At 44.3% G+C, this 16,172-nt stretch overlaps 1 protein-coding gene and 1 long non-coding RNA gene across 2 annotated transcripts; both read right to left on the bottom strand.

Moving 5' to 3' along the window:
* Positions 1-59: 59 nt before the first annotated feature.
* LOC114860365 (adhesion G protein-coupled receptor E2) lies at positions 60-7,674 on the bottom strand. The gene is made up of 18 exons (XM_029158887.3): positions 6,940-7,674; positions 6,119-6,202; positions 5,863-6,033; positions 5,375-5,521; positions 5,052-5,189; positions 4,915-4,958; positions 4,725-4,829; positions 4,441-4,594; positions 4,174-4,296; positions 3,882-4,072; positions 3,638-3,799; positions 3,336-3,530; positions 2,624-2,841; positions 2,475-2,535; positions 2,306-2,397; positions 2,020-2,188; positions 1,847-1,942; positions 60-1,713 (listed from the first exon to the last, which is right to left on the bottom strand). The coding sequence occupies exons 1-18, from the start codon at positions 6,968-6,970 to the stop codon at positions 1,672-1,674; spliced, it is 2,223 nt and encodes a 740-aa protein (XP_029014720.1). The 5' UTR covers positions 6,971-7,674; the 3' UTR covers positions 60-1,671.
* A 3,221-nt stretch (positions 7,675-10,895) lies between these two features.
* On the bottom strand, positions 10,896-12,995 carry LOC129604491 (uncharacterized). The gene is made up of 2 exons (XR_008695410.1): positions 11,709-12,995; positions 10,896-11,613 (listed from the first exon to the last, which is right to left on the bottom strand). It is a non-coding gene; the product is annotated as an uncharacterized LOC129604491 (long non-coding RNA).
* Positions 12,996-16,172: the final 3,177 nt, after the last annotated feature.

The raw sequence follows: 16,172 nt of genomic DNA, 5'->3' as shown, positions 1-16,172 counted from the left end.
TCTTCAGTGTCCTCTGGACAGTATTATGGGAAAAGTAAAAAAAGATATTAGTTCAAAGCCATCTTCTAGCACATTTTTATTTTGTTTTCATATGTTAATATATATATTGAATATGTTACAGTAGTTATGTGTCTACATGCTTGTGGCAGATATTTAGCCTGAAAGCCTTTTCCACCCAATAAACATCTTTTCTGTAGACCTTTCAGTTTCACTTAGTCTATTTGGCTAAAAAGGAGGAATAACACATCCCAACTAGGTTATAAACAAAATGACTAAGTTAAAATGAATAATAATGGAAACGTACCTTCTTGTCAATTGTTTTTGTCCGCTCTGTACTAACATGAGAGAACTAATGTGTTTCTTCAGGGATGCCTGATGTGCCACATCCATTTGTCCCCGTTGTCTACTATAATTTGCTCTCATTCGCTGACGTTATGTGCCCTCTGCCTCTTTATCGTCTGACGTTTCTCCCTGTCTAGCCTGCTGTCCCTTTTATCTCCACATGTGGCATCTGCATTTTCTAGCTTCCTTCCGGCAAGTATAACTAACCAATAAACATTTCTCGAAAAGACATTCTAAATGGAAACCATGACGATTATCACCCACCATCAGTTACATAAACAACTGAGACAAAGTGCTGTGATAAGGTGTCTCCAGGGTTTCTTGCTATTCTGTTTAGAAAATAAAATACTGCTGTAGGTTTTCCATTTGAACAGTACAAAAAAAAACATAAATAAAAAAAGTAACGTTTAAAACCTTGATGACAGATTATAGGTTTTGTGACCAGCATGTCTATTTAAACAGGAAGGAAGTTGTTGTTTTATCTTCTATCATGTATATCAGAATTAAAATAAAAATTCTAAAACAGGCTTCAACTTCAAAGAAAAAATTGTTATACAGTTACTTTCTGACTGCTTCTCTAATATACTTGTCTCCATTAGTGCTACATTTTTATTCTGATAAATTTACTAACAGTACAGATTCATAATGGAGCCATTGTACATTGAATAAATGATTTACTTTTGTAGCTTAGAGGAACGGAAACTAAGAAAATATTTTATATAAAACATATAAAAATCAAATAACAAGAAATAATAGCACTGTGAAACATAGAAGCTAAGCCAGTACTTAAACATTGTTACAATAAAAATTGTCATCTATTAAATCAACTTTGAGTATAAAAATACAATATGTACATTGAAGATATTGAAACACGCTGAATAGAGCATGAAACAGTCACCAGTCAAATAATACTTGAACCTGAATTGCGAAACAATATATACAGTATACACAAATGTGTTTTTGATAATATAATCTGTGTAATGTGGAAAGTGCTTTTACACATTTGCTAAAGTACCTGCATGACACAAGGCTTCTCTTTATAAAATGTTCATTTTGAAAGTCTAAAAGACAAGTGTAAATTTGTGTAAAATAAAATGAATTTTTTAAATTTTTGAGAAATGTGCAAAAAAATAAAATTTGTTTCTAAACGTAAAGCTCATTGTTGGCTCTGCTTAAGCATTTACTTAAACTTTAAAGAAATCCTTTCGCTGTATTAAATAGATTCTAAGTACTATCATCATCTACCGTCTGATGGTCAGGAAGAATAAGTATTTGCAGAACTTTTTTCTTTCAGAAAAGTAAATGTTCTGCTTGTGACTGTGTAGCTTCTCAGATGCGAGTCTCTCCCGTGTCCTGCATGGTCTTCGATCCCTGGGGACACCAGAAAATAGAGTTTAGGTTCCTTCCATCACCTTGTTATCATCACCCTATAAAATAACTGGAGATCAAATGTTAAACAGTAAATCAGTGTGATTGAGGTGAAGTATATTTATCAATAACATACATGAGTTTTGCTGGAATGTGAAGTGCTGAACTCAGAGTATCTTTTCTTCTGAGGTGCAGAGAACCTTCTTACAATGTTTCCATACTCTTCCCTCACCTTAAAACATGAAACAAAATGAGTTTTTAAAAATGCAGCAGAGTATGTGCTGTGCTTTTAAGAGGTGAGTGACTGACCTGCTTCGAAAACAGACAGTGCATGACAAAGAGCAGGACCCCCTGAAGGCTGCCAAAGATGGTGAACAGGTAAGACATGGCGATGGTTCCCTCCTCAAACTGAAAACATCCAAAGATCCACATTGTGCCCAACACGCATAGCTGAGCCACTGCAGTAATGGTGAATGCCCTGCAGGGGGCAAAGGTGGACAGAACTTTGATGACTTTTATTGGAACTAGAACTAATTTCTTTCTCTTTACTGGATATATAATCGCATGAATGTCTTACAGAGCAGTGCACACTCACTTTATTTTGCGCAGATTGGTCAAATCAGGGTTTAAACTTGAAAACTTCTGTGCCAACTTCCACACAGTGATGAGAAAGAAGAAAATGTTGACCTTGAAAAAAACAGAGATTTTGCTCAGTTTCGCATTTTTTAAGTTTTGTTCAAATCAATAATTATTCCTTTGCTTACAACTATGATGATGCAGGCAGGGGCAAAGAAACTCCAGATGAAATCGAGTTTTAACCAACAGCTGCAATGCATATTAAGAGTTAATTTGGTAAATAATCTAACCTTGAATAAGGAATAAAACAATTTCATTATCTGTGAAGAGAACTCACTGTCTCTTAGTGCCGTATCCTTTGGCATTCGCTAAGGCAGAGATTGTAACAATTACAGCTGGGACTCCATAGCCACCTGCCATCAGGTAAAGAGTTTTAAAGTTGGTGTTGAAGACCAGGACGACCATCCTGAAGAGCTGGATGCCCTCCAGACACATCCAGCAAAATACTGCCAGGTAGAAGAAATGCAGCAGCCCTGCTACTACAGCACAGCCGACCTGGTGCAGGAGGGAGAAAGATTAAAAAGTGTAAATAGTTAAAAGTAGTACAGTAGTCATCTTTACATACTGTACTGTACATATTTCCTTATGTGTTGTTACTTTGTTATCTGTTGAACACTGAACAAAAAATGCAACACGTTTTTTTTTGCTCCCATTTGTTATGAGATGAACTCAAAGACCTCAAACATTTTCTACATAAACAAAATAAACATATCTCTCAAGTATTGTTTCTGTCAATCTGTGATAGTGAGCTCTTCTTTGTTGAGATAATCCATCCCACCTCACAGGTGTGCCATACCATGATGCTGAATAGACAGCGTGATTAATGCACAGGTGTGTCTTAGACTGGCCACAATAAAAGGCCACTCTGAAATGTTTCAGATCTTTGAGTTCTGAAACAAAAGTGCTGTGCTTATATTTTTGTTCAATGTATTTTAGTGTTCATCATGTATGTATTTTTGAGGACAGTGCAATAGCTTTTCTATATTTACCTGGTTCTCCGTGTGAGAGATTCCTGCCAGGAAGATTAGAGTGGCGATAAAGAGGCAGATGCTGAGATGCAGGTGGATGGTGGTTCTTGGGCTTTTAATGGAGCGAATCAGAGAAAATGTCAGGATGCAGAGGAACAGGCAAAAAAGAGAGAGGGACATTCCCACCCAGGTTATCAGCTGCAACTCAAACTTGTCCTGTTGAGATTGAGAGAGAGAGATGATGCTACTTTTCATGGTATTAAGCGAAACATACTGTACAAAATATACTATTTCTGAAACAACTTGAATGTAAGGGTTTTAACCTCCATCTCATAGAGCGCCATCAGCACTGCAAAGCTGCTCAGATGGGTGCAGGAACACACAGTGTACTCAGGGTTGGACTCCACCACACTGCAGCCTCGAGCCGACCACGTCCCACCTTCCTCTGAAGAATCCCAGAATGCACATTGGTGGCTTTCAGTGGTCTGTAAGATAAACTATAGATTAGTAGACGAGTAGAGGGGGAGTCTGTAAAATGATTAGCATTTGTAGCAAAGCACATGCTACCGGGTTCAGGTGGTAAAAGGTTAGGTTGACTGGATCTTTAAGGACGCTTGTGTCTCGGTTGCTGACGACAACAGTCACAACTTGTGAGTTGATCTTAAAGCTTTGGTTACTCTGTGGCTTCATTCCAGCAAAATATCCATCTGCAGAGTCCTTCAGGTTTGCGTAGCTCAGCAAGGCCGCTGTTGTGAAGCCTTTTATAGTCATAAAAAGGAAGGAGAACATTCAAATACATTCATCACATCTTAATGTAATTACATCCCCATGACTGGTTATATACATTCACAAGCATTACCAGGGTAATTGGAGGGATCTCCAGCAGCGGTCTCCAGCTGGAGGTCTGCCTGGACTCGCTTAGATGATAAAGTTACAGGTCCTCGAGGTAAGTCAGGCCCTGAACGTACCAGCAGCTCCAGCTCTGCATAAACAGGACACACATTGTTCTGAGATTATTGTAATACAAGGCACAAAGTTGTTTTAAACACCAGAATGGATAAGTTGTGTATGTGTAGAAGCATAGCAAAGTTAGTCTAAATTTGATATATGTAAATTCATATTTAACCTGTATAATTAGAGGATCCTTTGGTTTGTGGGGTCTTTGTAAAGGGTCCTATGATCCTCAGAGCAATCTCCATCAAGCCCAGAAAGGTGGAGACTTTCTTGCTACTATTGAAGGCCCCACTGGATAAAAGCTCATCAATTGCAGACAACAGTTCCTGTATTCAGAGGAGAGGCATAGGAAGAAACACAGACATGTTTATAGAGAAGCGGCAGGCAGAGTCAGACTCTGGGTCTCTGCTTCAGGCCAACATTTTAGGCTTTTTTAGATTTGTGTTATAAACATACCTCCACCATGTTCTCCCCATCCAGCTTTTTCACACTTTCACTCTCTGTGAGCTCTAGACAGACTTGTTTCATCTTCATCACAAGATCAGTTGCAACATAAAATGTCTGAAAAAGTGAGTTGGAGACAAACACAGGTTTAAAGTAAGAGACATTTAAACTATTATGTTATGAACACATTTTTGTCTGTTACCTCTTTCAGACTGCTCATATCTTTGAATGCATCACAGCTTAACTCTGTGGAAACAGGAAGAGGCACACGTGTCACATGTTTATAGTTAGGTCAGTAACCTAAGTTAAAACTAGTTGATTGCTACTGTGTGTTGTTACCGGTGCAGCGAGATGCATTGTTGCCATAGTTACTGAATCCTGAGTGACACGCACAGTGATGACCACCAACACCACTGTGACAGGTTCCATTTCCACAGATGGTCTTATTGGTCAAACATATGTCTACGAGAGAAATATCTAAAAAAATACATTTTTACGCTGTTAGTGATAATAAAGCCACTGATTTCCTACTAACTATTGAATCTGAATCACTACGTAGTCATATTTTTAGTTATTTTATTACATAATAAGAGAATAATTATATATTAACTGTAATAAAAACACAAAAAATAGTATTGAGAGCATGTGGTTAAATCCTTTACCTTCACATTGCTCCTTGTTCCCAGAGAAGGTAGTTTTACCAGATTTCAATCCAAAACCAGTTTTACAGGTACAATTATAACTACCAATTGTGTTGTTGCAGGCAGCATTTTTACCACAGATGTTCTCTTCTTTACATTCATTAATGTCTGCATGAGAAAGAAAAAGCATAAAATATACAGAATGAGTAAAAAATCACAATGTGGTTGTACCTTGAACTAAAAGAAATCATCGTACCACTTTACACATGTTACATAACTTTACATGTAATATAGTGACTTTCATTGAAAACCTTTATTTCAGTAGTGGAAATGAATCCATCATCACAAATGCATTCATAAGATGAAACTGTGTTTTTGCATTTTAAATGGTTTCCACAGATGTCTTTGTCCTCCAAACATTCATTTATTTATAAAAGAAAAATATGAGATTGTTTTGATATTTAAATACTATTTAGAATTTCAGAAATGTTTTATACAACACAACTCACCTTTACATTCTGTAGATGTATCAGCTGTAAAATTAGTTTCTCCTTTTGATGTTCTATAACCATCAGCACACAGGCAGTAGAAGCTGCCAACTGTGTTGATACAGTGTGAGTTCGCTTTACATGGAGAGTGACGATCAGGATAATCCTCATCAGCAGCACATTCATCTTGATCTTAATAAGCAAAGAGAAATGTATTTAAAAGCTAAAATAGGGTGTACATATTGAATTGACTGTAAACATTAATTCATTTTCATACCAATGCACTTTCCTTCCTTGACATCATATCCTGGCTGGCAGGTGAGTGGTTGTGTCATCACCATGATAAAAAAGAGGTGCAGAGCTGAAAAACAAGCAACCATCAACCTGCAGTTCATCACCTTCACCATCTTAACGCATCACAGCTAAACACAGATACTCCCACATTGACCTCTCAATTCTTTTCCAACAGCTCTATTACTATAATAATATACTGTATCTGAACAATTCTGCTTCTTATAGTACATATGAGGAAACCTCAGCTGGCACAGTGCAAGTACACAATTGCATCACATCCTGTGTTGTGAGTTCAGTTCACCTACATGATGCCAGATCAGTATAGTAGTAACATTTAGAAGCTGCATATTATATTTTATTTCCCCCATGCTACATTTTTTTATGTTTTATCCCTAATAACACATTGTGATGAAGTAAAATGTTATATGTTATATGTTTTACATATAAGTCTGATTAAAGGCTTCTCACAGCCCATATTGTAATCACAGATTCCAGTTGGGTTAGTATTTGGGGACACTGTTAAATGTGCTTCTTAGCTAACAGCTCTGTGCGTTTTTTGCATACAGTATCAAGCTTTGTCCTCTTTTTCTCCTCCGCTGTGAACGCTGCATGATGTCACCATAGTGTATAAATAACAGCTGCTGTATTGAATATTTTCCACTTCTTCACTTTTTTTCTTACTTAAGATAAAGTTCACCTAATGACAAATGGTGTTTCATAATACATATGTAAAAACACATGAGACCACAAAAAAGCTAAATAAAAAAATCCATAATGTGTCAGTATGTGACAGAAGTGACTCACCCAGTAAGAAGAAGAAGAACCTGGCCACCATGGTGAAGAGATAAATGATGTTCAGATCACTAGAATGAAAGTTAAATCACTCGGAACAAAAAAAACCTAACTCTTTGCAGTCGTGTGACCAGTTGAATCTATGACTGAGGGAAAAGTAGAAGAAAACAATTTGTATCCAGGCAAAAAGACAAATGAAGTAGTTACAATGTAACTAACAAAGCACAACAAAAAGCAGCAGCCAGTAGCGTCACATCTCCTGACACGTCCTTCCTCTGGCTCCGTCCGTCTGCCTCTGCTTCTCGGTCCCCTCCTGACAGGCTTCTACTCCTGAGGTGACACACTGAACTGAAGGGAGGGGTGGGACTGCTCAGACGCAGAGGTTTACAGGCTCGCGTCAGAGTATTTTCAGTAACTTCTGCTTCTGTTCACGCGGGGTGATGGTGGGAGGAAATGAATAAGACACATCGGTAGACGTTCCACAGAATAAAAAGCGTTTTTGTTTTACGTCTCCACGTGTTTTTGCGTGTCTCTCTGTATTTGGTCTCCGTTAGATTCGCTGGGTCAGGAGGAGGTGAGCCTCAGAGAATGGTCATTGTTTCACAGCGGTCTGCCGGACCCTCCCAGTGGCAGAGCAGCGTGCAGGCTGCTAACTATGGCGATGACATGTATATAGATTTAGCCTCAGACTGCATCGGTGTCAGACAATGTAACAATGCTCACAATGTTGTACCTCATTTGGAAAGAAGTGAAGAAAGAACTGAACTCAAATGTGTACTTCCCCGCTCCCTGAAGACAGCGCGACTCTGCAGCTGCTCAATGAATAGTCAAAGGTCATGTGTTCCGCTCAGTCAAAAGTCTTCAGACGCTGTCATATGTAAGTGATCTAAATAAGAGGAAACACAGCTCTTAGAAAAGGTTGCAGGAAAAGAACAAAGTGTTCTTATTCTCACACTTTGCAAATTTTTCACGCCTGTGCTGTGCAGGTTTTGCCTTATATAACTTTACTTATAATTGTTTATAAGAACAATAAACTGAAGCTAAGTTCATTCTTTAATTTTCAGCAACACTTTCAGTGTCAGGCTCATGCTGCTAAGGCTATTGGCTGGTCTACATGACGTTGCAGGGCTCTCTGATGGGCAGGGGACACAATAAGCTTTGATTTGGGTTTTGCAGGATTGAACATGGAGGTGACAGGTGACAGGCCCAAAACTGTGTCCCTGAGCCCGATCATCATAAGGAACCTTGAACTGCACTGACATCTGCCCAACCTATAATAAACCCCAGTCTATAAATAGGCCTGTGAGCTTATATGACTCACTTCCTTAGCTAGTGAAATTCATCAGTTCTTACTAGATGAGTACTTGATTCCACAGTATATGTTTCTGGTGTTTTCAGCCAGTAGCGTCGTGGCAGTCATCCAGGGCTTGTGCTGCTATCTCGCTCCCATCTTCCTGCCCCGTACTAGACATGTGCATATTAGGTTCGGGAAGTTTTTTTGTGTTGAGTGGCTTTGTTTTCTTGAATTATTTTTTCTGAAGTCCCAAACAATGAGGAAAGTCCTCAATATGGTCCAGCTGTCTCAACAACTTCCTGACAAACACGGGACAAAAAGGCCGAATGGAGGCCAAGTGCTCTGACTGCTGCCCGTGTCTCCGACTGGTGACTCCAACTATACGTGACTCTACACGACACTTAAATAAGTTCTCATGCTGATTATGTGACTATCATGGCTGATAGTATAGCATAACGCTGACATCCTTCCTGGCAGCCTAACCTGTAAAGTAGTAGTAGAATAGAATAGAAAAGCTTTATTTGTCCTGCAATGACAAAAAATAAAAAAAACCAAAAAGACAAATAAAGAGTAAATCTCCACAGGTTATCTAAAATTAAGATTCTGTACACAATGACAACGAGCTAAACTTGACTTTGATGCAAACATTTTTTAATGATATTTACTTTCTATAATGATTGTTTGTTTTAAGTCTGTTATGTCTGGGTGGGGCGGACTATTGCTCAACTGGTCATACTGTGTGAAACATTTGTAATAAGCAGACACATGCTGAACCTCACAAGAGTGTTGTTAGCACAAATCAGCAATTTTATGTTCTTATGTAAATAGTGAACAGAGAGAGGAAGTTAATTTAAATAGCAAACATAAAAACAATTGCTACACTTAACACTTAAATACTTTAAGTTAAGAATTCAGTCATACTGCATAATGGCAGTTTCCCTATTTTCCATCCATTGGTCTTTTATTAAGGGCTCGCTTGGGAAATCATCAGATCAAAGAGCATACACTCATTTCATACCAACGCTGGAGAAAGTGGCAGAAAGTACTACAGCTTCAGCTACACACCAGATGGAGTCAAACTTCCCATCTAATACTGAAAAGGCAACATTTTTGAACACACACTGTAGAGAGACAGCATCTAGTGCTAGGTTTGCTCAGAAAACTAGGTGTGTGTAGGGAAAATGCGGGTAAAGAACCAAAAGTATAAAGTTCTTTAGTCTTTAGGTAAATGCGCTTCTAAAATTCGAGTACCAGAATGCATATCAACACTGATGGTGCTTTGCTCTGTTGTGTGAATTTATTGAAGACCTTTTTAATCAGTTCCGTAGTTTTGTAAACCTAAACCTGTACTGAGGTACTTTCCACTCACTTCACACTTACAAGTTAAAACTAGTGAAGTTTGCTGACTTCACTGACGTCGGAGGAAGTGGTGACAACATGTTGCAACTGAGCTTGACATGTTTTAAAAAAGCTCTTAACTTGGTGACAGATCAGTAATGGAAAAATAATAAATAATCAGTAGTGTTGTTTGACATGTAGGTGCTGAATCCCATTGTTAATAACAAAGGTTGTCAAATAAAATAACAAAACAGGAAATAAATAACACTGAACCAATTATGGAATTGAATTTAATTCAGTTTCATATTTTTTCTAACTTATTGAATTCCTTTAAGAGCTGAGCACTCAGACACCAGGCTTAACCCTGACCACAAATGCCTAACTCCAACCATGCGTTTAACCTCAGCCCAGTCACTGCGGCCGGGAGTCTGTTGCTGTTTAAGAAGTGAAAGCAGACACAGCCACACCTTACAGTTCCGTACATTGCAGAGTGGAGATTGGACGGCTGACATGTTGAAGACCGTCATTATGAAAGGTTCTGGTCCGGAGAGAAGTGCCATGATCTACACCCTTTCACCCAGCATTCACCCCCCAGGTCTCGCCCCCCTCTGTTTTCATACCCACACACATGCTTCCTGTCGCTTCCTGACTTACTGTGACCCACTCCCACTTCCAGCTGCTTCTATGTTCCATCAACACATTATACCGGCAGGCCAGAAGCTCCAACCTGTCGTCTAAATTATTGTTTTTACATACCATGTTTGTTTCTGGACCCGTTCTTCCTGCTTGAATATTAAAGATTCAACCTGTCTCATTCTAATCCTAAGCTTGACGATGGCTGTTCAAGTGGTTTTGTCATATATTATATATATATATATATACACATGTATATACATATATAAAGGCAGACCAAATGTGCTAAGACATTATACTGCTGACAAACAAACTTCCTGTGCTCTTTATCTGAAGCCCTAGCAACCACCTATGTTGTGTGGTGTGACTTTGCACACAGTTGCACAGCACTCAGTTAAAGCTGATGTTAGATCACAGATAAACGTTCCAGTACACATTTTTTTTAACTTTAAATGTGAAGGTTTGTAAATTTCCTTTAACAACCTACAGTACAATGTATGATTCATACAGGACTCGTAAGTCAGAAAAAGGCAGGGGTGAAGGAGGGACCCCCTGGACAGCATTGCATATTTATTTATCAGGCAACAAACAAATTGTACCAAAATAAAAAAGCTTTATTATAAACATTGTTATAATCAAAATAATTTCCCATAGTCCTTCCTCACCTACAGTTTAATCATAAACAGAAAATCAGGAGAAAGCAGTAATTTCTGAGAGGAGAGTGACGGACCTGCTTATCAAACAGACAGTGGATGACAAAAACCAGAACCCCCTGAAGGCTCGCAAAGATGGTGAACAGGTAAGTCATAGCAGTGGTGCTTTCCACCACCTGGAGGGGGCAACAAACCACAATTCAATCTGAAAAAAGAAAGAAAAACTACAGTACATCATGAACTCATTCGTAGTTGCTGCAGCCTAATGTAGACTCACTTTATTTGTTGCAAATTATCAAGATCTTGGTTTGATCCTGAGAACTTCTGTGTCAACTTCCACATAGTGATAAAAATGAAGAAAATGTTTATCTGAACGGAAACAAGATTATGTGGTAAAAAAGCACTGATGGAAATTTTAAGCATTTAGATATTATGCAACCCTAATCATTTTCCTGCTTAATGTTAATATGACATAGGCAGGGCCAAACAAATTTTGTGTGCAAAGTCTAGGTTTGCGTAGCTCAGCAAGGCCACTGTTGTGAAGCCTTTTATAGTCATAACAGGAGAACATTCGATTACATTCATCACATCACACTTAATGTAATTACATCCCCATGACTGGTTATATACAGCCACGAGCATTACCAGGTTAATTGAAGGGTTCTCCAGCAGCAGTCTCCAGCGGGAGGTTTGCCTGGACTCGCTTAGATGATAAAGTTACAGGTCCTCAAGGTAAGTCAGGCCCCAAACGTACCAGCAGCTCCAGCTCTGCATAAACAGGACACACATTGGTCAGTGATTATTATAATACATGGCACAAAGTTGTTTTGATTTGTAGGGTCTTTGTATAGGGTCCTATGAACCTCAGAGCAATCTCCATCATGTCCAGAAAGGTGGAGATATTCTTGTTACCATTGATGGCTCCACTGGATAAAAGCTTGTCAATCCCAGACAGTTCCTGTAGTCAGAGAAGGAGAAGCACAGGAAGAAACACAGACATGTTTATAGAGAAGGAGCAGACAGAGTCAGATTCTGGGTCTGTGCTTAATTTCAGGCCAACATTTTACTTTTTTTTGGTTTATGTGATCGACATACCTTCACCATGTTCTCCCCATCCAGCTTTTTCACACTTTCACTCTCTGTGAGCCCCCAACAGATTTGTTTCCTCATCACAAGATCACTTGCTACATGAAAAGTCTCAAAAAGTATAAAGACTAGAAAAAATGTCAAACAGCTATGAAAATATGTTCTGTCTTTTACCCCTTTTATATATGATACTGCATTCATTGTCAAAAAGTATCATTATTGGTATCGATATCGGAGATCCTGGTCCAGCATTTACTTGGTATCGGATCGACTCCAAAGTTTGCAGTATTGTCCAGCCCTACCAACAGCTGCTCTCACCGGAAAGAAGTAGTTTTAAAATAAAAAAGCGTGATGTACTGCTTTTGAATGTTACTGAATGCTTCTTGCATTACTGCAGTTAATCATAGAAAACTCATGCAGTTAACACAATGAAGTTGCACGATTATGTAGATCGCTACCCAGCACTAATAAAGTCTGAAACAACAAGCTGTTGTCTAGTCCCTTCTCACTCATAGAAGTCAAGGGGCATTTGTGTCTGAACAAACTACGAGATTCAGATGGAAGCTGTTCTCTGTCAGGTTTGGGCAGGCGTCCGACCAACATGCACAGTATAGAGGCAAGGTGATGATTAACACAGATTTTATTGTGGAAAGCAGAGTCAGACGGTCCAGATCATACACAAGGCTTGGTAATGAGGTACAGCAGGGAGCAGGCAATCTCAAATCCAGTAAGCAGTCAAGGTTCGGTACACAGGAGATCTCGGTGAAGGTACAGGCAAGGGCTAAGCAAAACTCACGGTCAGTTGTTCAGTCAAGGTTCTTTCTCTGGCTACGGTACAGACAAGGTTCAGGCAGGATACGGCGGTCAAGGCAATCAGGATCGATACACTAGAGACTATACACGAAACGCTGGAAAGAAGTTCGTAACGTAACAATCTGGCAGCTTGAATCTGTGAGAGGTGGAGGTTATATACTGGTGAGTGATTACTCATTACGGACAGGTGTGGCTAATGAGGACCGGTGAGTGAGCAACTGACTGTGAACAGGAAGTACTACAAACTAAAACAGGAAATACTGCGCTAACACAGGACACAACAAGAAACCAAAACTCCAGATCGTGACAGTACCCCCCCCCCCATGGCGCCTTCCACGGCGCCCACGGAAGCCCCCCCCCTCAAACCAGGGCGGGTGAAGGGCGGTCTCAGGAGGAGGGACCGAATCCCCCCCCGACAAGGCAGACAAGCAGGGTGGGTGGAGGGAGGACTGGAGGAGGGTCAAAACGAGAGTCCACAAAACCGAAACAGAAAGTCTATGACCGGGAAAAACAGAAAGTCCAGGGATTCCCTCACGGAGGGTGAAGACGTGGCGAGATCCTGCTCAGCCGCCGCTGAGGCAGGGTGGCACCCTTAGTGCCCTTGAGCTGGGCCAACGTCCACGGGGACCACCCCGAACGGCGATGTCCTCCAGGCGGACTCTGATCCAGGAGGCTGAGGAGTCGAGGCGGACGTCGCCGCAGGAGGCAGCACCATCGAAACAGCCGGATGCGCCGAGGGCGAGGCCACCAGTCCGGCAGCAGAGACAGGGACGAGGCAGGAAGTAGAGCCGGGCCGCCAGGAACCGATGCAGGTGCGGCCGGAGCCGGGCCGCCAGGAACCGATGCAGGTGCGGCCGGAGCCGGGCCGCCAGGAACCGATGCACACCTTGGCCCACCTGCACACCTTGGCCCAAGAAACACAGGGACCAGGGGCGGACCGACCACCCCCCCGGGAGGGCGGCAGGAGCTGTGGCAGGGGTGACCTCCTCCTGGAGGTCGGCGGAAACTGCGGCCTCCGAGGCGCCGACAGTGGCAGGGACTAGAACTGCGGCCTCCGAGGCGCCGTCAGTGGCAGGGACTAGAACTGCGGCCTCAGAGGAACCGACAGTGGAAGGGACTAGAACTGCGGCCTCCGAGGAACTGACAGTGGCAGGGACTAGAACTGCGGCCTCCGAGGAGCCGACAGGGATTGGAGCGACCTCGGCAGGAAGGTAGACAGGAACCGCAGCTGGAGCTGCAGCAGGCGCGACCTCCTCCTGGAGGTCCGCAGGAGCTGCAGCAGGCGCGACCTCCTCCTGGAGGTCCGCAGGAGCTGCAGCAGGCGCGACCTCCTCCTGGAGGTCCGCACGAGCTGCAGCAGGCGCGACCTCCTCCTGGAGGTCCGCACGAGCTGCAGCAGGCGCGACCTCCTCCTGGAGGTCCGCACGAGCTGCAGCAGGCGCGACCTCCTCCTGGAGGTCCGCACGAGCTGCAGCAGGCGCGACCTCCTCAGGAGGCAGCGCCATCCAAACAGCCGGATGCGCCGAGGGCGAGGCCACCAGTCCGGCAGCAGAGACAGGGACGAGGCAGGAACCAGAGCCGGACCGCCAGGAACCGATGTAGGTCGGCGGGAGCTGCGACAGGAACGACCTCCTCCTGGAGGTCAGCAGGAACTGCAGCTGGAGCTGCGACAGGAACAACCTCCTCCTGGAGGTCAGCAGGGCCCGCAGCGGAAGCTGCGACAGGGACGACCTCCTCCTGGAGGTCCGCAGGAGCTGCAGAAAGCGCGACCTCCTCCTGGAGGTCCACAGGAGCTGCAGCAGGAACTCCAGCTGGCGCGACCTCCTCCTGGAGGTTGGCGGGAACCGCGGCAGCAACTCCAGCTGGCACGACCTCCTCCTGGAGGTCGGCGGGAACCGCGGCAGCAACTCCAGCTGGCGCGACCTCCTCCTGGAGGTCGGCGGGAACCGCGGCAGCAACTCCAGCTGGCGCGGCCTCCTCCTGGAGGTCGGCGTGGACCGCGGCAGCAACTCCAGCTGGCGCGGCCTCCTCCTGGAGGTCGGCGTGGACCGCGGCAGCAACTCCAGCTGGCGCGGCCTCCTCCTGGAGGTCGGCGTGGACCGCGGCAGCAACTCCAGCTGGCGCGGCCTCCTCCTGGAGGTCGGCGTGGACCGCGGCAGCAACTCCAGCTGGCGCGGCCTCCTCCTGGAGGTCGGCGGGAGCTGCCACTCCGAGGCTGACAGGAACGGGGACTGGAACAGCCGCTACAGGGCCTACAGGAACAGGGACTGGAACGGCCGCTACTTGGCCGACAGGAACAGGGACTGGAACGGCCGCTACTTGGCCGACAGGAACAGGGACTGGAACGGCCGCAACATGGCCGACGGGAATGGCCGCAACATGGCCGACGGGAACGGCCGCAACATGGCCGACGGGAACGGCCGCAACATGGCCGACGGGAACGGCCGCAACATGGCCGACGGGAAAGGCCTCGACATGGCCGACAGGAAAGGCCTCGACATGGCCGACAGGAACAGGAACTGGAACGGCCGCGACATGGCCGACAGGAACGGCCGCAACATGGCCGACGGGAACGGCCGCAACATGGCCGACGGGAACGGCCGCAACATGGCCGACAGGAACAGGAACGGCCTCAACATGGCCGACAGGAACAGGAACGGCCTCTACATGGCCGACAGGAACAGGAACGGCCTCAACATGGCCGACAGGAACAGGAACGGCCTCAACATGGCCGACAGGAACGGCCTCAACATGGCCGACAGGAACAGGAACGGCCTCAACATGGCCGACAGGGACAGGAACGGCCTCAACATGGCCGACAGGGACAGGAACGGCCTTAACATAGCCGACAGGGACAGGAACGGCCTCGACTTGGCCGACAGGGACAGGAACGGCCTTAACATGGCCGACAGGGACAGGAACGGCCTTAACATAGCCGACAGGGACAGGAACGGCCTCGACTTGGCAGACAGGGACTAGAATGGCGACCTTACTGGAGCCGACAGGGACCGGGACGGTGTCCTCTCCGGAGCCGGCATGACTGCTTGCAGCTGCCGAGCTCGACGGAGTAGACGTCGGGCCTGATTGGGTGTGATTAACACTTGTCAAACGGATGGTGCCCTCGGGTTGGGGCAAGGCCTGAACGTGACTTGACTGGACTGGAACCTGGACTAGACTCGACTGGGCTGGAAACTGGACTGGGCTCAACTGAACTGAGACCTGGACTGGGCTCGACTGAACTGGGACCTGGACTGGGCTCGACTGAACTGGGACCTGGACTGGGCTCGACTGAACTGGGACCTGGACTGGGCTCGACTGGACTGGGGCGAGAACCTGAGCGTGGCACGGCTGAGCTGGAACCTGAGCGTGGCACGGCTGAGCTGGAACCTGACCGTGGCACGGCTGAGCTGGAACCTGAGCGTGGCGCG

The sequence above is a fragment of the Betta splendens genome, chromosome 8 (genome assembly GCF_900634795.4).
Source record: "Betta splendens chromosome 8, fBetSpl5.4, whole genome shotgun sequence".
Taxonomy (NCBI): Eukaryota; Metazoa; Chordata; class Actinopteri; order Anabantiformes; family Osphronemidae; genus Betta; species Betta splendens.
The sequence above is the reverse complement of the archived record's forward strand: the minus strand, read 5'-3'. Positions and strand labels throughout refer to the sequence as shown.